The 22,796-nt window shown below is 41.2% G+C and overlaps 1 protein-coding gene across 1 annotated transcript in view; it reads left to right on the plus strand.

The window, feature by feature from the left end:
- The window catches only part of TACR3 (tachykinin receptor 3), a 58,114-nt gene extending 39,114 nt beyond the window's left edge, over window positions 1–19,000 (plus strand). The window contains exons 4-5 of the mRNA XM_045019356.1: window positions 17,172–17,368; window positions 18,685–19,000. Of these exons, the coding sequence (XP_044875291.1) occupies window positions 17,172–17,368; window positions 18,685–19,000 (513 nt within the window). The remainder of the gene's footprint in view (window positions 1–17,171; window positions 17,369–18,684) is intronic.
- Window positions 19,001–22,796: the final 3,796 nt, after the last annotated feature.

Raw genomic sequence — 22,796 nt, forward strand, 5'->3', positions numbered from 1 at the left:
GGCTCCCAATGGCTTCTCTGTTTGCCTCCTGGCCTCTTGCCAGAGATCTCTACTCAGGAGAGGATCCCAAGGCTAACTCTTCCCCTGGGCTCCCTTTTCAACCCTGCAGTCCCTCTCTTGGCAGTCCTGCAGAGTTCTTTCCCTCCCCCACACTCTCTCTCTCTCCCCGCAGCTCCCACTGGACTTCACCCCCTTCTACTCTGGGCTTCTTTTCTTTATAACAACCAGCTGGGACTCATCTTCCACTGGGCAGAGCCCACCCTCCAGGTACAACCTGGTGGCCTCATTGAATGTTCCAGCTCCAATTAACTATTTCAGTGCCAGTGTGTGGGATACACCGCAGCCGAGGGAGCTTAACTTTATTTTTATTTATGTTCATCACAAGCTTTTTTAATGGCTGAGGGCCAAAATACCATGAGCACAATTCCCAGATGGTGAAAATATGATAAAAAACAGATATCCTGTTATTTTTGCCCAACAATTGGCTCCCTTCGGCATTAAAAAACATGAGAACTGTAAATACAAATACAGTATATACAACTCTATTCAGGTGTTCCTGAATTCCATTAACTTGGACTTTATTGAGGTTCCATGAATAACCTTACTATTCATAATGATAACATGGCCCCAAGCCTACAATGACATAAGGCAGTATGGTTCCTACTCTGAGATAATCCTTTAAAGTGTTTCAAATAACTTATTAAATCCTTTCCATCATATTGTATATGAAGTTTAAATGGACCTAATACCCACTGTAAAAGCAGTTCAGTGTTATGCATCATACTTTTGGTTTTACTGTTTCACTCTTTGTGCACTCAGTAATTGCCCAGGAAAAAAAATGAGACATGAGAATTTGTTAAAAGACACCAAAATTAATATACCCATACCAAAATGTTTTAGGATAATTCTACGGGTTTAGGTTTTTCGAAGGATGAGATTAATCCTCTCGTTTTCATAGGTGATCAGACATCATTTGCTTTCTCCTAATATCTGTCCCTTGCACCTGACAGACCTTTTTGGCCATTAATTTTAGAATTTATCCATAATTATTGCCTTCCTGCAGCAGAAGTAAATGAAGTCACACTTGGTTGATTCTTTCTATATCAGTGTGAATTTTCAGCTCCTAAAATGTACCACTTGACACTTCTGGAAACCTGCTGTTTATCCACAGAACAGGTACAGCACAGTAAGCAGCAGTACACGCTACCCCACATAGCCCTCCACGTTTTCCTAAGCAGAAAGCACCACCATGAGTAAGACGGGAGCTACATGCTCCTGTGCTGCAGAAGGTTTGAGCAAGCTCTGCAGGATGTGACTGTCACCTTTAGCCTGTGCAGTATTGTTGTAGCCATATTGGCCTCAGGATATTAGAGAGACAAGGTAGGTGAGATCATATCTTTCATTGGACCAATTTCTGTCGGTGAAAGAGAGAGAGAGAGAGAGAGAGAGACATGCTTTCAAGCCACACAGAACTCTGCTTCAGGTTTTCTTCAGGGCCTTTAGCCTATCTACTGAGACTGCTAAATTAGCAGTAGTACTGGTATGGCAGCACCTAGGATCCTTTGTCATGGATGCTAAATGCTGTAAAAACACAGAACAAAATGATAGTCCCCGCTCCAAAGCGCTTACTGTCCAAGACGAGAGACAACACAAATGGATACACACAGATGCGGGAGTACAAGGAAACAATGAAACAAAACTGGTCGGCATCACAGGTAAGGGTCCCAGCACAGCAGCATCCTAACCACTGTCAAGTTTTTTGTACACATCATGGCACTGGAGAGTTTTAAGGAGGATAATGAATTAGTTTTGCAGATGTTTAGGTGCAGCTTCTCCCAAGCATGAGGGGCAGCATGGGAGAAAAAACGGAAGTGCTTGTTTGATTTAACAAGTGAGCAATGGCGATGGTCTTATTGGAGACAGGAGTCACACTCTTGATACTGAATCAGAGATGACAAGACAAGTGGTGATAGGTCCTGAAGGGCCTTGTAAGTGAAGACAAGTAGCCTATGTTTGATGCAATGGAGAAGAGGGCCGGATGACATGGTCAAAACAACGGGCTAAGAAAATTATCTTTGCAAGCAGCATTCTGAATGGATACAAGCATGGCAAGACCACATATGACATGGCCAGAGAAAAGGATGTTGCAGTATCTGAGAATTTGGACAAGAGTTTTAGCTGTTTGGATGGATAGGAAAGGTCATATCTTAGATGTTAATACAGAAAGAATCTGTAAGACTTTAACATAGTCTGGATGTGGGACCTACAGAGAGAGGGTCCAAGTTTTAAGATGGTACCCAAATTATGGGCCCAAGTGACAAGTAGAATGGTGGTGGTGTCCACAAAGTCTTAGAAAGGAGATAGTGGTACAGGCTTGGGGGGTGGGGGATTCATAGCTCTGTTTTAGCCATGTTGAGTGTGAGCTGATAGCTAGACATCTACAAGGAGATGCCTGAAACAAGCAGGTTTCAATTAGACAAGAGTTCCAACTCGAGCCTGATGATGTCCACTGGGAAATAGACTGAGATCATTAGCTCATTTCATATAGAACACCAAACAGCCACCAAGTGGCAACAATTTTTGGTCAGAACCTGAAGTCAGATTCTCTAACAAAGACATTGAATTAGGCGGTATAGGATCATTTTAATCCCAGATTTTTAAACATGTATTAGACAAAGCCAGAATAATTGATCCCTCCTCAACATGTGAATCCTAAATCAATTGTGTTTAGTCACATAGGCCTCAATTCAGTAAAGCACTTTAACTTTAAGCACAGGCTTAAGTGATTGCTCTATAGGAATAGGACTTCAGCATGTGCTTAAGTGTTTTGATGAATTGAGTCAGACATTTCTTAACAATAGAGTCAAAATTCCTACACAAAAACCAAATGATACTGCCTCTGTACCCCTACACCTTCCTTGTCCCAGAGAGTGACAAACTTTCCCAGCAGCCCTCCCCCACCTCTTTCCAATTTCCTGCCTTTATAACCCCAGCCCAGTGTGGTCCTCTTCAGCTGGGCTCCCTCATCCCGTCAGGGGATTACCTAACCACCAGAGTCCCCCCAGCTGTGGCCCATAGAGTTAACTAGCCCAATTCGCACTCCACATTAACCTTTTCCAGGCAAGTGTGGGGTGAACACCCCATCACAGCCAGCAGTGAGACTAGAAACTCTGTTGGCAAAGGGAAAAGCCGGGTGCTGAAAGGACTATTACGCTATTGCCACACTAGCCAGCAAAGCTGGGCAGGCACGATTGAAACACATGATGTATCCTGTTAAAGGTTGTGGCAATGGTCATTCCCAAAGTGCCCTCAGAGGTGCTGTTCCACACTTTGGGTGCAAATCTACTATACCTAGCAAATTGATGCTACTGTACAGTCCCTTACTGAATAAGAAGACGAGCCCTTCAATACAATAAGTAAAACTCTGACATCATTGACACTAATTTGCTTCTAACTCAATTTAAATGCAATACCGAACACACGCTTTATGGGAGTGTTTTTGTTTTGTTTTTGTCTCTGCAGTAATAAACCCCTTTGCTTCAACCTTTTGAAGAAAAGATGTTACTACCTTTGCAAATGCACAATTATGGTGGAAATAAAAGAATAGGTCTAACTGCGTTGCAGGCTGCATTAAGCCATGTATTTTGAAAAAGTGCTGTTAGAGGCAAGTGCTGCCTTTATCTTCAGGCAACACAGTTTTGTTCACGTCAGAAGGATAGGGGGGATAATAGCTCTTTTATTAAATGTTTAGCACTTTTTTCCATGACATTTTCATATAATTATAAAGAAATACAGTAATTATCTTAAGTAGTTTGTTATTGTATAAATTTACCGGGCTTACTTCTAAAAGCAGGCACTTAATTCAATTTAGTGAATAAATGAAAAAGGCCTTTATGGCCACTCCCTAGTCATAGTGCCTGCAGGTCTCCAGGGGTACCAAGCTATGCAGGCTACTTTTAATTCTAAGGGAGTTCTTCCCATTGTTAGAGGTCACATGATGAGATCCCCATTTCTAGAGCTAAAATGTGCTTTCTGCTTATCTGCATGGCCTAGATTGATTGATTTACCTATCTCTTCACATTTATTTCCATTTGTGGCAATCCGTGTTCTCTAGAGGTGTCAGGGACCCACGTGAAAGACCCCCTAAGCTTATTTCTACCAACTTAGGTTAAAAACTTCCCCAAGACACAAATCCTTCCTTGTCCTTGGATGAGTACTGCTGCCACCACCAAGTGAGTTAGACAAAGATTCAGGAAAATAACCATGTGGAGTTCCTGTTTCCTCAAAATATCCCCCCAAGTCCCTTCACTGCCTTTCCTGGGAAAGCTTGAGAGTGACCAAGGTGAGAACAGAACAGACCCTTGGGTTTTTAGGACACGAAAAACCCAATCAGATTCTTTAAAAAAAAAAGAACTTTATTATAAAGAAAAAGTAAAAGAAGCACCTCTATAAAATCAGGATGGAAGGTAATTTACAGGGTAATCAGATTCAAAACACAGAGGATTTTCCCTCTAGGCAAAACTTTAAAGTTACAAAAACAGGGATAAACCTCCCTCTTAGCATAGAGGAAAATTCACAAGCTAAAACAAAAGATAATCTAACACATTTCCTTGCTATTACTTACTATTTCTGTTATATTAGATGCTTAGTTCAGATATGGCTTAGGGAGATGTATTTTCCCTGCCCTGGTTCCTCATTGACCTGGAGAGAACACAAAAGAACACAAAACAAAAACCTTCCCCCACAGATTTGAAAGTATCTTCTCCCCTTATTGGTCCTTTTGGTCAGGTGCCATCCAGATTATTTGAGCTTCTTAACCCTTTACTAGGGTAAGGAGGGATTTTATGCTACCCTTAGCTGTATGTTTATGACAAAAGGTGAAATTCCTGCCTGTGCCAAGGGCCAGCCCAAGGCTCATGCACCATTGTTAAGTCCGATGCTGAGAGCTTAAGTGGAGAACAGGCCCCGTGGTGGCCCATTTCACAGGGATGAATTTCAACCTAGGTAGAGTACAACATTCAGAATCACAACAACAAATCAAAAATGTAAAAAAAAAAGAAAAGAAAAGAAAAGAACAGTGTGATCAAGATCATTTTAACAGTGTAGACCAAAATTATGGCTTTTATAGCTGTGGAGCATTGCAGGAAGTAAAGCACCTCATGCGCTCTCGTGATGGCAGGAGGGGGTATTATGAACCTACAATGGACACTGTGGGAGTTGACTGAAGAGTGAATAAGCTGTTCTCCCGCTCTGACTGTGCTTTTTTGCCAGGGCTTAGTAATGGGATTGCAGGTCACGTAGACACACCCAAGATAGCTTTAATCTAGCTGGCTCAGGTACTGAAGTAGTGAAGCTGTGGCAGCACAGAATTATGTGCGGCCTGTACAAGCCTCTCGAATGGCTAACCCAGGGGTGGTCAACCTGTGGCTCCGGAGCCACAGGAGGCTCTTCAGAAGTTAATATGCGGCTCCTTGTATAGGCACTGACTCCGGGCCTGGCGCTACAGGCGTCAACTTTCCAATGTGCTGGGGGGTGCTCACTGCTCACCCCCTGGCTCTGCCACAGGCCCTGCCCCCACTCCACCCCTTCTCACCCCCTCCCCTGAGCCTTCCATGCCCTCACTCCTACCCCTCCCCCACCCAGAGCCTTCTGCACACCACAAACAGCTGATTGGGAGGTGCAGGGAGGGAGTGGGAGGCGCTGATTGGCAGGGCTGCTGGTGGGTGTGAGGCACTGAAAGTGGGGGGCGGGGAGCTGATGGGGGGCTGCTGATGTATTACTGTGGCTCTTTGGCAATGTACATTGGTAAATTCTGGCTCCTTCTCAGGCTCAGGTTGGCCACCCCTGGGTGAGCCTGTGCTGAAGTCCATGCTGTCACAGCTTCATTGCCCTAGATTAAATCTAGCTTGGGTATGCCTACAGGACCTCTGATCACAGCCTATGATTGCAGTGTAGACATACCCTTAGACATGACCCTTCTGACTTGATTAGTGCGATCAGCAATGCTAGAGTTCACCCTCTAGTTCTGCCCTGTCCTAGTAGCAAAATTATGAACGATGCTTACATGGATGTACTGGGAAAAAATTGACTTCTTGTGCCTTCTCCCCTCCCCTATCCCCCCAACGCACAGCTCTGCTGAGCCATTCAAAACTTGGCACTTAGTATGATTAGATAAACGCTATAAGGTCTTCTCCCTCTATTTTCTCTGGTAACTCATAAAAATGGAGGATGTTCCCTCCTCTTTGAGCTCCTTGATCTTCTAAATCTGAGCAATTTTGTTGAATTAAGTCCATCTTCCAGGTCACGAACCCTGCACTCTCCTCCAAAATGGCTACACTGAAAGCCTCTGCATTTCTTCCACTGCTCTAAAGATTTCTGATTTAATTTCAGCCAAGGAGTGAAATACCTATTCAAGTGTAACTTTTTTTCCTCAGGAACAGTAACCTTTTGCCATCTGTGAAATAGCAAGTATAAATTCTGTGAACTGGGTAAAAGTGATTTCCTCTTCAGTGATGTAGAAGAATGTTTTGGCCTCTTGCTTCCAGTTAACTTATCTGTTGAACTTTCTAATTCAAGTATTTGAAGGAGCACATAATGATCCAAGGCCAAATCCTACATTCACTTTCACACAATGCACCCTCATTGACTTAGAGAGACTCATCTGGCCCATAATCAAGGGTTAAATATGAAGTTTAGTGGTAGAAAGATAAATTAAAAATTAAATAGTAAAAAGGCAACCAAGTCTAATGGATCTAAATCAAGAAGCAGCCACCTTAGTTGATCATCACACAGTTCCCACTTAAGTCATTTAAAAACAGGAAAAGCTCTGAATACACTACAATCCTGCATTGGCAGGGGATGAACTAGATTTCCTAATAGACATTTCACATCTCTAGTTTCTGATTCCTTCTGCTTTTTTCTTACTCACTGCCACTCCAAGAGGCCCCATCCCCCTCTTTATATTGTGGATTAAGCCAAATTTGTGACATTTAAGCAAAATCCAACAGCAAATTATCAAGATTGGAGGAAATTCTATGTGCATTTTCTATTTGACAGAACTTCATAAAGAGTCAGACTGGATAATTTTCTTTTGGCAAAACTGAGAGATATCATCTGCTTTAATAAAAGTCCAGAGGACCAGACAACATCAGTGAAGTGCAGTATAACAATGTCAGGAGCCAAATCTGTTTCTAAAAATGTCAGAATGGCTTTTATTTTGTAAAAAATACCACAATTTGTAAGAGATTATTGCAAATTTATGAAGCTAAGAAACAGAAGTGTTACATAGCTGATGGTGAAACCAGTCTACATGAAGATCCTATCTTTTTTAACTTTCCTATTTAAATAACAAAAAAAATTGATCACGAACTTTTATTTTTGGGTTAATCAAATGGAATGTAGAGGTAGATATTTAAAAAACTGGCAGAAAGTGGCTTATAAATCAGAAGAACAAAACAACTTATGAAGTGCTGAAATTGGCACCTGTCTTATCTGATTGAAAGACTATCTGTGCTTTCAAACCTTGTGATTCTTTACTGTTCCCATCCTGCGTACATCACTATTATCATGAAAGCATTGAGGCTAAAAAGTTAACAAAATCACTACATTTGTAAAAATTATGTGAAAAGTCTCAGTGTTTATAGGAATATAGGCAAACATTAACTCTCTGAGTGAATTATATATTTTAAACTGAGTTTGGATTCTGACATGACTGATTAGCTGAAACTATGTGACCAAAAGAATGAGATCAAGAGACAGAGGGATTGTTTGTGTTGGTTCTGGAAATACCAGTGTTATTTAAGGTTTGGACTGAGCAACAGAAATACAGAAAACATGGTATATTAGTTACTAGGGTCAGTAAAATAATTAGGTACATAAGTTTGTTTTGAAAAGAAATGCTCAGTCCAGTAGCTGGGTAAAAATAGGCTATGTGTGATAAGGTAAAAAACCTTGAAGAAAGCAGAATGCAGCCCTAAACTGCTTCAGCTAATATTAGCATAGGTCCAATAACCAGCAATGCTATCACTTGTTTGCTACAGTGATAAAAGTACAGTGATAAAAGTTTTCTAGGGTTTTTTCAGCAGAGTTTTCCTTACCCCTCTGGAGTACACCATGATAGGATGGTGTCACCTAGGCCTGAACCTGTTGTAGGCATTTCAGCCAATATTTATAACTGTATTGTTGCTAGGGTACAGAATATAAGGATGTATAGGCTTGTATTGATATTTCGGATGTAACCAACACTAAGTGGCCAGTGGACTAATAAAGGAATGATTGTGTGGAAAGTAAGTCATGGTAAACCTTATTATGTCCAACAGTGTTTGACTTCTCAAGCACCATCTCATCTGTGGCATAAGTCTATTGACGTCAGCAGAATAATGATTATGGCCTCAAATGCTAATTATCTAAAAAGGGTCAGATTGTGGTCCATCCTACATGCACAGTGCATGGCAGAAAGGGGTGTAATGACACCCCCTTTTTTCTTTGGCTTGCTACCCAGAGAATAGCATGTGGTAGCCAGGGGCAGGGGATGGGCAGAGCCTTGGCTTCACCCCCCAAACATGCCTGCCAAGGCAGCTCAGCCAGCATGTGAGTGGAAGTAATCTATTTCCCCCTAAAGAGGGGGAAGGGAGGAAGGAACCAGGAACGAGACTATGACTCTCTGAATAACTATCTGGCTTCCAGTCTGCCCTGGAGCAATGCAACTAACTGCCACGCCTTTCTGAGGGCCTGTGGCAAAGCCACAATCTATCCTTAGTGAGGAGAAGGGAAGGTTCAAGCCAAGGGTTAGGAGTATGAAGAGTCAAGTGTTAGCAAGCAATGGGGGAAATGGGAGAAGAGACACCAATCACTGGGAGTTGGTCACTGATGGTAATGACTTGGGGATCAGGGGAAGGAAGGAGCAATGGAAGGAGAGGAAGGGATAGTGAAAAGAGGAAATGAGAATAACAGTAGGAGGACAGAAAAGAATCTGCATTTCTTGCTGTATTTTCCCTTCTCCTTATCCCTAAAAAGAGATAGGCAGAAGAATGGAACGAGACATATTTAAGGGAGGAGACACATACTTACTGGTGCCTTGAAAACGCTCCAAGAACTTAATATAGTCATCGGTACCAACCGCCTGTCACTAAAAGTAGTGTGTGTGTGTGTGTGTGTGTGTGTGTGTGTGTGTGTGTGTGTGTGTGTGTGTGTGTGTGTGTGTGAGAGAGAGAGAGAGAGAGAGAGAGAGAGAGAGAGAGAGAGAGAGAGAGAGAGAGAGAAATATTAAAGAATGTAAGCTATTGTGTACAGTTAGCCATTTGTCTCTGGCTAGGGTTAGCAATGGTTAAATAAATTAAAATGGCAAAATCAAGGATAGTTAAACATGTGGCACAACACTTCTAGAGTGGATTAATTTCTTCCCATCAAGAAGAGTTGATCTGATGATCTAGCAGGTGATTTCCATCTAAGTACTATGATTCTTTGATGTAGGAAGCATGCAGGACACATATAGTTTGGTTTTCATAACCAAAGACAAAAACCTCACCACTTTGTAACATAGGGGTTCCTTTTAACCTTCTTTGGGTATGAGAAATCTCATTAATAATAAACCTTATCAGATTACAAAAGAATTTTCCTTCTGGGTTGTTAAGTATAAAGATGAAACAAAAGAAAGGTATAGTATAGTACTTCAAGAGAGAAAGCTGTCTATTAAATAGGGAGATAGGACATCAGAATTTAAAGTCCCTTAATACCTTAAATGGCATAGGTTTTATCTCTTAGAAAATCATTGAGGCAAAAATCTAATCAGTAACAATGAGAAGGTTCTACTATATAGCTATAACAAGGCAAAAATCAAAAGCAAAGCCACACTTGATTTAGTTTTACTTTAAAGTATCCATTTACTTACAAATCTTAAGATACATGTTGCAAATTGTATCACTTTATTCTAGCTAAACAACCCATGAATGGATAAAGGAAGACATACTTACAGAGATATGCTCTTTAATAACTGGACCTGATTCTTACCTACATCTTTGTAACTCCACTGAAGCTAAAGAAGTTACGCAGTACGGTGCAAATGAAATCAGAATCCAATCCCAATCACCTTGGAGAATAACAGGATCAGGTTTGCAACAGAAAGCCAATAAAATGATGCAGTGCAGTTTGGAAAGGAGGATTTTGACCTGCCTAAGAATCTTGTTCTAAGTATACTGAGTAGCTCAGCAAAGTGCAGAGAGCAAGGTGCTGAGAAGCCAGGCTCCCAGCAGGGAGCAGGGAGCTGAGAAGCCCCGGGTGGCAGCCAGGCTCCCAGCAGGGAGCAGGGAGCTAAGAGCCTGGGGGAGCAGCTGGGTTCCCCGTGGGGAGATCTGCCCCCAGTGTCCCCTTCCCGGTGCGGGGAACCGAGAAGCCCGATGTGGCTGCCCCATTCCCGACGGAGAACCGAGGAGACCGGGGACCAGCCAGGCTCCCAGCAGGGAGCTGAACGCAGAACTGAGAGCAGCCCTGGCTCTCAGCCCCTCACGCAGTCCCTCTTAAGTTGATGGAAGCGCTCCCTGGTGAGGATGCGCATCACTGACAGAAGGGCAGTGTGGACATGAACCACCACATAATTCCTGCACTGGCTATAAGTCGACCTAACATAGGTTGACTTGAGTTTATCATGTAGACATGCTGTATGTTACATCTAAATCAGCCAGACTAATTTGTCTATCCATTCCTGGGCTAACCCTTTCCATGTGTGCAAATAAAATAATAATAATACAACAAACCAAACATCATTCTTTGTGAATTTAGCAGAATCCCTTAGTTCCCATTCATTTTTAAAATAGCATCAAATATTTCACAAGGCAGGGGATCCTACAAGTCTCACTCCCATAAGTACCCTTGCTCACACTAGATAAGCATGTTTCGTTCTTTTTGATACACTACATTTCAGCTGACTCTTTCCTTTGCTGTGTTGCACACTGCTGATTAATGAGAAATTGCAACTTGTGCGAGGAAAGGATTTAAGCACTAAGCAAGGCTGCAAAGTACACAGTCTAACTCATTTTTATATAATCTCCATGTTGAGTGAGAAATCTGTATAAATAGTCCAGGATTGCCCTTAAATGAAATTCCTCAGACAGGGCCGGTCCTGTAAGGCTGCACTCATGAGATTAATCCAATGGGACTCCTTGCATGAGTAAGGATCATAGAATCATAGAATCTCAGGGTTGGAAGGGACCTCAGGAGGTCATCTAGTCCAACCCCCTGCTCAAAGCAGAACCAAACCCAACTAAATCATCCCAGCCAGGGCTTTGTCAAGCCTGACCTTAAAAACCTCTAAGGAAGGAGATTCCACCACCTCCCTAGGTAACCCATTCCAGTTCTTCACCACCCTACTAGTGAAAAAGTTTTTCCTAATATCCAACCTAAACCTCCCCCTCTGCAACTTGAGACCATTACTCCTTGTTCTGTCATCTTCTACCACTGAGAACAGTCTAGATCCATCATCTTTGGAACCCCCTTTCAGGTAGTTGAAAGCAACTATCAAATCCACCCTCATTCTTCTCTTCTGCAGGCTAAACAATCTCAGTTCCCTCAGCCTCTCCTCATAAGTCATGTGCTCCAGCCCCCTAAACATTTTTGTTGCCCTCTGCTGGACTCTCTCCAATTTATCCACATCCTTCTTGTAGTGTGGGGCCCAAAACTGGACACAGTACTCCAAATGAGGCCTCACCAGTGCTGAGTAGAGGGGAATGATCACATCCCTTAATCTGCTGGAAATGCCCCTACTTCTACAACCCAAAATGCCATTAGCCTTCTTGGCAACAAGGGCACACTGTTGACTCATATTCAGCTTTTCGTCCACCGTAACCCCTAGGTCCTTTTCTGCAGAACTGCTGCCCAACCATTCGGTCCCTAGTCTGTAGCAGTGCATGGGATTCTTCCGTCCTAAGTGCAGGACTCTGCACTTGTCCTTGTTGAACCTCATCATATTTCTTTTGGCCCAATCCTCTAATTTGTCTAGGTCCCTCTGTATCCTATCCCTACCCTCCAGCGTATCAACCACTCCTCCCAGTTTAGTGTCATCTGCAAACTTGCTAAGGGTGCAGTCCACACCATCCTCCAGATCGTTAATGAAGATATTGAATAAAACCGGCCCCAGCACCGACCCTTGGGGCACTCCACTTGATACCGGCTGCCAACTAGACATGGAACCATTGATCACTACCCGTTGAGCCCGACCATCTAGCCAGTTTTCTATCCACCTTACCATCCATTCATCCAGCCCATACTTCTTTAACTTGCTGGCAAGAATACTGTGGGAGACTGTATCAAAAGCTTTGCTAAAGTCCAGAAATAGCACATCCACTGCTTTCCCCTCATCCACAGAGCCGGTTATCTCATCATAGAAGGCAATTAGATTAGTCAGGCATGACTTGCCCTTGGTGAATCCATGATGACTGTTCCTGATCACTTTCCCCTCCTTTAAGTGGTTCAGAATTGATTACTCTCCTGACTGAGGATCTGCAAGATCAGCCTAAGTAATATAACAAATGTGGATTTTCTTTATAGGAAATCCTGCATTATTCACATTGTCTTTATGCAGATGTCTCACAAGAGTTAAAGAGTTAGATATTCAGGTGACGCAGAAATACAGTCAGAGCAGCTGAGGGAGGTAAAGCAAACTTAGCTCACAGCTAAGGCTGGTTCAACTACTTTTCAATGGAACACTGGGTTTTCAACTTAACAGAGTTTTTCACTGAAAGCTCTTGTTTTCTGTAGACAAATTGGAAACTTCATCAAAAAACCAAACACCCCAAAACTGAAAGGTTTTCAGGTTTTGATGTTTCACCAAAATGTGGAACATTTTCAGCAGAAATTTTTGACAAAAATGGGAAAAAATAATTTTCATCAACATTTTTCATGAGAAAAAAAAATTCCTATCAGCTCTGCTCACAACCTTAGGATTGCTCAAAGCATACCCAACTACCCTCCAGCCCAGGGGACTGGTTCAACAGCTAGGAGTCTACACTAGTGGATACCATTGGTAGCTGGACCCACCGGTTTCTGAGTGATTTGTGGTGGCAGGAGAGCACATAGCAGATAGAATAGGGTTGAGGGTCTGGCTGAGAGATTATGTAGAAGTGAAAAGTCATGTACTTTCCTGGCTTGCTTGCTTCATAAAAATCCTTTCCATCTGCACAAATGGCAATCGGTCGTTAATGAATGTAACATAACATGGAACAAAGGAAAAAAGCAGCTGAAAATGGCAGTTTATCAAAAAAGAGCAAAACATACATATTAAAAAGAAAGAAAATAAACTGAATTCTGTATTGCCAGATGCACTCTATACAATTCAAATAACAAAATTATTAAGATGCTTTCTTCTTCTCTGAAGCTGAATGAGCAATAGCACCAGAGGGATTTTTTGATAAAATGTCTAGTGTATGTATAATCTGGAGATTGGGGAAAATTAGGTACAAGTACTGTTTCACTCTCCTTCTTGTGCTCTAGCTTAACTCTTTGCTGGAGCTCATGCCAGAGTTTCTTCTTTTCAGGATTTTTCATTAAACTGAGTCCAACTAAGCGGCACTGCATTTATAAACCATGAAGGTAGATACTATTTGTTAGCTACGAGTCACTGTCAAGAAGAGAAACACCTACATCTAATGGTATTTGGATAGAGCAAGAGGACTGAATGGATTCACACAATGAGTTATAGTGGATTACATTTTGTTTTTTATATATACAGTCAATACTGAATGAAGAGAATCTAACGTTGCTATTCAAATCATGGAGTGTGCACCCCGAGTTTGAGAACCTGCATTCCTGACAATACAATATTTCAATGTCTCTATCTTCTTAATATGCATGTTTTTCTCTCAGCTGCTTTTTTCCTTTGTTGTATCATTCATTAATGGGAGATTGCCATGTATGCAAAGGGAGAGGTTTTGAAAAGCAAGCAAATCTTGTTCATACAGTTACTTGAATGTAGCCTATATTTTGTGAGAAATGTTTAATTTTTTCTTTTCACTGTAATCCTCTCTCTTCTTGCTCCTTTCCAAATTATATTTCCTCTCCATTTCCCCTATGCCTTCCCCTTCTGTCCCAATATATCCACATTCCCCTCCCCTCCATTTCAACTCCCTTTGATCCTTTCTCCCTTTGATACTCCTGCCTTTCCCAATAGTGATGTGATGATGTGTTTCACCAGGTAAGGAGGTAGGAGTATATTTGCAGGTGAACTGACATGCCTGATTCCCTATAGAATTATAACCGCCTCCATTTTACAGAGTAGGGCAGATTTCTGAGTGTAAACTTTTTCACGCTTTCATTTCATGAAGTCTTGGAACACCTCCCTCTCTCCAGTTTTCACTTGAAGCAAAATATCAATGAAATGTCTGTTTTTCACATTGTAAATACACAAAAAAATGCAAAATTATGCTCAATTTTAAAAACAAAGTTTTTTTCCCCTTGGAAAATGGGGGCTTTTTTGCTTGAGTATTATGTGACATAGGTGAGATATTTTTCTCTCTTAAAATGCCCCTTTTACAAGTTTCTGGCAAAATCTCAAAACCCAGTGGACATCTTCTGTAGACCATACACAACATACATTTCCATTGACTTTAGAGAAACTACTCATGATATACTCTGGTGTGAGAGGAATATCAGATCTTCTCACTTTCAAGTAGAACATAAGAACAGGCATACTGGGTCAGACCAAAGATTCATCTAGCCCAGTATCCTGTCTTCTGACAGTGGCCAATGCCAGGTGTCCCAGAGGGAATGAACAGAACAGGTAATCATCAAGTGATCCATCCCCTGTCACCCATTCCCAGCTTCTGGCAAACAGAGGCCAAAGACACCATCCCTGACCTATCCTCCATGAATTTATCTAGTTGTTTTGTTTTGTTTTTTTGGAACCCTGTTATAGTCTTGGCCTTCACAACATCCTCTGGCAAGGAGTTCCACAGATTGACTATGTGTTGTGTGAAAAAAATACTTCCTTTTGTTTGTTTTAAACCTGCTGCCTATTAATTTCATTTGGTGACCCCTAGTTCTTGTGTTCTGAGAAGGAGTAAATAACACTTCCTTATTTACTTTCTCCATACCAGTCATTGTATAGACCTCTATCATAGTAGTTTTGTCTTTCATTAAGAACAAATTTGTGCATCTGGAATCATTACCAAAATTCAAGGCAGAGACAGCAACAGATTTTTAAGCTGGCCCTACATTCACTGGCTTATTTGTGTTTTTTCAGGAGACCTTCAGACAATCTTTTAAATCGGCAACTCCCGCAGAAAGGCTTGACTTGCCCTTTAAGGGTCTACACGTTTTAACCTGCTTTTGTAACAGCGTAGGTGTTAGAAACAGACAGGCTACTTCCTCTGGAAATTGTGGGGCTAACACATTTTAGTGATGCCAGAATTGGTAACCTGTAATGTTACTGTTGTAGCAATTCCTGCAGCTCCAGGGTATGAGAATCACAGTGTGCAGCCAGTTTAAACCAAATCCATTACAGTACTGAAAGACTCTGCTGCTTCAGTTTCTCAAGCATTGTGTAGATGGGTTGTTTGCATACAATTTGAGGTCTGATTTTTCATTAGCAGCCTCCCACGTATTTTGTTCCACTGGTAAATATTTTCAGGGGTAATGTTATGGGCACATTTTATTAAAATATTGGTTGTATCAGGTTTTTAGCTCATTAATTTTGGTTGCAAATCATTAGACAGCTAAGTGCTATGAAATATGCCTGCAAATTCAAACAACAACAGTTCCATACTGCCATAAAAATGTGGATGCAAAACTGGAGGCCAAGTGGAGGCCCTTCTGAAAATCAGGGGATTCGATGCTACGATGTGGTGAAAGTATGCACCAAGTCTTCTAGCAGTACAATTTATAGTTGCAGGAGTAATTTCATCACAGATGAATAGCTGGAAAGTATGTCCAAAAAAGAGTGAAATATAACCCAGTCTGAACTATGATTGTTTCAACACAATATTTCTGTGGTAGCCTGCTGAATCTGGTAGCAGAAATTTAATGAAAAGTAATTTGTGTGTGAAAAACATGGGCATGTATTCATGTAATTACAATCTGTACCATCATGCATATGTGCCACAGGGCCGGATTAAGGTTGAACAAGCTTAGCTGAAGCTTTAAAAAAAAATCAGCATGAGAGAGACACTTGACATGGAAGATTTTAGTTCTAGCGCTTAAAGTTTGGCAAAGCTGAAAGCAACTGGAAACAGGGTCTTTATAATGGGAAGTGACAGGCAACCTAAAATATAGGTGGCAATCCCAGTTCTGCTTGTAACATACATACACATACATGGCCACCAGATTTACAGTATAAGCCTAATCAGGATAGTTTTCATTTTATACACACAAAATAAAATCTACCATGCTTATATCTTTCGTTTTGTGTTGAGAATGACTGGTCTAGCAATTTCTATAGCTAGAGAGGGCAAGATGGCAGCTAGAAACACTTTTGTTTAATGCTTACTTCCTCTGTCGTGCATGACTTTCTCTCCTTGCCTTTCACACTGACCAAAGCTTCTCTTCATTTGTCTTTTGTTGTGATCTGGAGGCTGCGATGCCACACAAAACCAGGGAAGATGATGATGAAGATCACCAACCTGTCATACTCCTGAAACTAAATTAAGAATGCAGATTGCTGCTGGTGGGCATTTCCTGCTGGTCACTGCTCACTCAACTCCCATTTACTAGCAAGGGCCTAGGGATATATAGTTATTTAGCAGCTAGAGAGGAGTCTCTTCTCTACAACAGACGTTGGGACAATAAAGGCCATGCAGGGGTGGCTAAATGGAAAATAGGATAACCTTATTCTATGGCTAATGACCTAGGAAAATGATAATATTGAACAAGTCCAAGCATTAGTCACTAAGTGTCAATTTTTGGTACAAAGTTCAATGTAGATAATGCTATAAGTCTCTCATACTATTATTGGGGAGGATGCTGTTCTCCAGAGAAAAATGGAAACACAAGAAATTCAGAGTAAAAACAAAAATGCTGTTAAAAAAATGTTCATCCCTGCTTCAACTTCACTAACTTTAACAGGGAGACTCTCAAAGAGGTCCAAGTGGTGCTAGCTGCAGTGGTGCTTGTGATGTGGACACCTCTGTACTAGGTACGAAACAAGATAACATATATAATAAAATGGCCACATTTCTTCCTTCTTTCAGGTGGTAAAAATGATGATTGTCGTTGTGTTGACATTTGCAATCTGCTGGTTGCCCTACCACATTTACTTCATAGTTACTGGGATCTACCAACACTTAAATCGGTGGAAATATATTCAGCAAATCTACCTAGCCAGCTTTTGGCTGGCCATGAGCTCCACAATGTACAATCCCATTATCTACTGCTGCCTTAATAAGAGGTAAGAGAGAATTATGAAACTATTGGGGGAGGAGGGTGAGCTTAGCCAGAATATAAATGATTTGAATGTGAAAGAGGCAGAGTAATTTTCACTTCAATAGTAAAGATTCCCAATGAGAGAAAAAATATATATCATGTAAGGTGAAAGCCTCCTTCAGGTTTCTGTTCAGTGCTAATAGTATTCTTCCAGTGAACACTTGTGGCATTGACAAATGTAAGAGCAAAATTTAGCCTTGTGGGGGGCTTAGTCCGCCTGCCACATTCCACATGCAGAACACCTAATAAAAATCAATGGAAGTTCCAGTTGTCAGGCTTGCAGAACCAGGCCCTAATACACCAAATATAAATTAAGATTGTGGCATACACCACTAACAGCAAAGCAATTTATATATGTTTGCTAACTAATCATTACTCCAAAGATATTTATAGCATGACTTTATGAGGTGGGCAGTCAGAATGCAAGTTAAAATAAAGCTTTTATTGTAGTATTATTGATCACATCACAATATTTCTATTATACATTGCAGTCTCAACTGGATGATAAAATGAATGTTCATAGCGTTATTACTCAGTCCTAAAGCATATGTAGTTGGAGATGCTGGGGGGAAAAAGTCACACATATTCCTAGGTTCTTATTTTCAAGGGGGCTGCATTTGCAGTTGACTTCACTGGTATTTGTGGGTGCTTACCCTGTTGAAAAATCAGGCCATGACTGTTTAAGGGACTCTTTATGGGCATGAGTCACCTCGCCTGGATCAGACTGCACGATCAGGGTCTAAATAAGTACTATTCAGAATAGGTACCATTACACCTCTTCACAGAGAACACTCTACTTTTACATATCTGCTCATTTTTCAGTTTCCATTAGTGTTACTGAATTAAAACCATCAGGAGCTTGAGAGAGAACCTGGCTGGGGAGGCAATGGCCCACCCCCTCCACTCCCCGCCTGGGTCAGGCTGCCAGGGCCAGGGCCCAAGCAAGCCAAAAACATGCTAGGCCTGGGCAGGTGGCAGAGGGGGCAGGCAGCTGCCACCTTCCCAGCCAGGCTGTCTCTCGGCAGCTGCTGCGCAGCACAGAGGCAACGACCAGGAGCGGCCACACTCAGACAACCGGAGAAGTGACTCTGTCCCACCCCTTCTGCTCCCCGCCCAGACCCGGCTGCCAGGGACAGGGGCCGAATGTGCCAGGGAGCAGGTGCAGTAGAAGTACAGAACCCCTCACTCTCCCCACTGGAAGGCTGAGCAGAAATGGGTGGGGGGGACACTTCACCCTACATCTTGCCTATGAATGTTTTCACCAAGTATCTTTCTTCTCAGGTTCCGAGCTGGTTTCAAGAGAGCATTCCGTTGGTGCCCATTTATCGAGGTGTCCAGCTATGATGAGCTGGAGCTCAAGGCAGCCAGGTTTCATCCCACCAGACAAAGTAGCTTGTACACTGTGTCCAGAATGGAGTCTAGCACAACAGTAGTGTTTGATCCAAATGATGGAGATCATTCCAAGTCCACCCGTAAGAAAAGAGCTGTTTCGCGGGACACAAACTTCAATGGCTGTTCACGCAGGAATTCCAAAACCACCTCGACAACCTCAAGTTTTATCAGCTCACCCTATACATCAGTGGATGAGTATTCTTAAGGCCCTGGGTAAATTTGTGATGGGTGTGAAAAGAGCAGTATTGTACATGAAAGAGACAATGCTATTCTACCTTAGAACCAATATCCAAGCTACAGGATGGCAGTCAAGATTCAGTTGATGAACCCTGGTTGTAAATACCATATGACTTACTGGCCCTGCTTACGTTTGTGCTTTGGAAGAAAAGAGGAACTATAAGATGTCTGTTTACATGAGTATGAAAACACAGTGGCATCTTGTACATAGAAATGTTTGTAAGAATTATTTAAAACAATACAAGATAAAACTCTTGTTCCTTCATTAGGATCAAATGCTGACCTATAGCTGACTTGCTGATATTTAAGTTTCACTGACCAAAATGTAACCAGACAGCTTCAAAATAACTACAGTTCAAACTTCACTGAATGTTTATATTATTTGTGAATTCTACAGGAGAAAAGTTACATAAGATTGGGTTAAAAATTCCTTTTGTATCAAGCCCTGATAATTTCCAAATCCAGTCTGCTGTTGTACAAATTCATGTGAGTGATCCTATTGAAGTCAATGTGGATGGGATTCAGCTCTGTGCAGAGGCCAAACTGTGCACCAGTTAAATCCTACTTAAGACTAACTCAAACCCCAAAATAGGGCTTAAGTGGTTCATAGGCCTTGTTCTGGCCCCTGCACATGCAGGAATACCACCTTGTCTGAGGCAAGTAGGACTTATTTGACCCACGGTTGGAGTATCTTTCAGTAGGTACACCAGACTACAACCTCAAAGTGAAGGTCAGAAAACACAGTCTGTATCAAGAGATCTTTGTTAAACATGGATCCAGGGGTGGCTCCAGGCACCAGCGCACCAAGCGCGTGCCTGGAGTGGCAAGCCACGGGGGGGGGGGCGGCCTGCCAGTCACTGTGAGGGCGGCAGTCAGGCATGCCTGTGGGAGGTCCACCAGTCCCGTGGTTTCAGTGGCAATTCGGTAGCGGGTACACCGAAGGCGCAGGACCGCAGGCATGCTGCCAAAAGCCGCCTGTCTGCCGTGCTTGGGGCGGCAAAATACATAGAGCCGTCCCTGCATGGATCAATGCTCTCCCGCTGAAGTATGAAGAGCCACTTCCTCAGTAAGGCATTGCAAATTAATGCCTTACTAGGCAGAGATAAAAATACATAACTGCACTTGTATTCATTTTGACTGTCAGCCAACTTGTATACATAATTAAATTCAGACAAGTGAAGCGTATGGTCAGATATCTGTTTTCCTGCAAAAGCAAAACAGTGATTGTAATAAATATAGTTTGCTTGCTCTGTCCCCAGATACAAACTCAGTTTTGGTTTGGGTTGAATCTCAAACCATGAAGGGTGTATTTTTCAGTGCAGGTTCAGATATGACTAATCTCTCACACAAGCAGCTTTTCCTTGCAAGATTTTGACCCAACGTATTATGATATTTTGATTTAAGATAAAAGAGAAAACTCTTTTGAGATCACGTCATCTTTCCAGTTTTTCCATCATTTTGTGCTAAAAACAGTTTGCAGAATTTTGGCACAATTGACTCCAAACCCAAAACTTGAACTCCAGATTAAAGCCTGAGTCAGGGATGAATGGTAGCCTAATCCTAATACACTTGGGTATGGCTCTTTACACTGGGAACATGAGTCCAACAATCATTTGAGAAATGTGTGAGAGATTTATGGCATATGAAAAAATATCCATCATGAAGGTTTCCAGAGTGCTTCAGAGAATTGCAGTGCTGTTCATTGAACTCTAAGGGCTTGCTTTGGAATCCAGCCTTTATTGGGGCTCTGTTTCTGCACCCACAAAATAGATTTAAAATCAATCATTTAAATGTCTAAACACCTGATAGCTCCAGTTAGAACAAAATTTGTGGGTACAATCTATCTACAGGAAGCCTGCAGCTAGTTGCACCCGCAAATTGTAAAGGCAAAAAACAGATCCCTTTAGAACTTTGTCCTCATAGACCATAGTTTTCCAAATATACATTTCCTTCAATAATGTGCATTCTTATGGGTGTATGTAGAAATCTTGTGATCACATTTTTGGAAGCTCGTTTGTAAATATGAAACAAATCTAAGCATACTATCTTTTTATATTAGATTAAAAAGTATTCTTACTCAGGCAAACTGCCACTGAAGACTGCAAAGTCTAATTGCTTGACTAAGAACTGAATAAAAGGTTCAGGATTTCATCCAACATGGGTTGAGGGTGCTCAGCACCATTTAAGAGACATTCTGAACCTTGGAGATCAGACCATAAATTTGCCAATCCTGAATCTTTAACATCTCAGTCCTATTGTTACTGGACAGCAAGGGAAATTTCTAAGGCATCTGATACTTAGACAAGATGGCAGAGACAACAGCACATTAGGAAATCATTAGAGAATCCAGTATTATCACTGTTCAGGCTGACCATTACCAACACACTTAACCATGAACATAACCATTTAATGTCTTTAATATCAGAATTTTCCCATTTTTCTTTAATGAGAACTATTGTATAGTCCAGAAGTATTAGTGTGTGACAGAGTTTAGATCCATATCCACCTAATACACATCTGGAACAAATACAGTTCTTTTTTATAATATACAGAATCTTTTCTATAATATCCATAGTATCTATTTTTAATCATACAGTACTTCTATCACACAAAACCAGAAGTTTTTTAATGTGCATAAAGACTAAAGGGTTGTGTGTGATAGAAGTATGGTTAAGAATAAATACTATCTTATCCTGAAGCAGAATACAGTAATTCAGAGCAAGGACACAATGGATATTACACTTCAGGAAACTTTGGAATGTGTTTAGAAACATGAATGTGTACGTTATATATATTTTTATTTGTACAAGTATGTTCGGTAACTTTAAAAAAATATTATTTGTTTTCAATTGTGTAATTGTAGAAGATAAAATGTAAATGTCAGGAAAAGTCTACAGTTGAAAATGTCTTTTTAAAAAAAACAAACAGATTATTGTGACCCCCTATTACGACATCTTTTGCATTAACCCCAAAAACTTTGTTCCAAAGGTGAATACAGAAGTCATTTAAAGCCATTACTCTTTTATATTAGAAAATTATAAAAATATAGTAACTTGCAATTCCAGTGTCACATATGGCCTTCCCAGCAAGGACTGGCTCCAAAACCCATTGACATCAAAGTCCCATTAACTTCTGGACCAGACCTTAAGTCACTGCTCATACATGCCAAGTGCCTGTATTTATGAACAGGCTCTGTTTTTCAGCAAAATGTTTATAATTTTAAAAAAACTCAACCCTTTCCTAGTTCAGTATATGTAATGTGATGCATACAAAATGTCTGTTTTCATTTTTTGCCTCAAATGTCCTGATTTAAAGGTTTTAAATGCACACAAGTATGAAGATATACTAACACCTCTGCTGGGAGAGTCCCGACTGGCTACAAAAAGCTAAGCATAGTAACTTTGTGCTTGTATATTATGTGTGTGTATTGTAAAGTCTTTCTGGTTGTTCATGTACAATTTCTGTCTATAAGGAAGTTATGTACAGAAAATGTATAGTTGTTGAATAAACTGTCTTTTTTAAATTGTGGCTATTACAAAAAAAGGCATTGTATTAATACAAATCAGTATATGAATATATGTTGTGTACTTCAAACCGTGACTGTGGTGAGCTTATTTTGTTTTTCCTCTCTCTTATTTTAAGCTTAAAAAAGACAGATGTAGAATTTTAGAAGTAGCTTGTGACAATCCAATGTCAGAAATGTGCCAGGTTTCCTCCTACTCTATATACACTTTTAAAATGCTGATGATAGCAAGAACAATGCA

The sequence above is a fragment of the Mauremys mutica genome, chromosome 5 (assembly GCF_020497125.1).
Source record: "Mauremys mutica isolate MM-2020 ecotype Southern chromosome 5, ASM2049712v1, whole genome shotgun sequence".
In the NCBI taxonomy this organism is placed as follows: Eukaryota; Metazoa; Chordata; order Testudines; family Geoemydidae; genus Mauremys; species Mauremys mutica.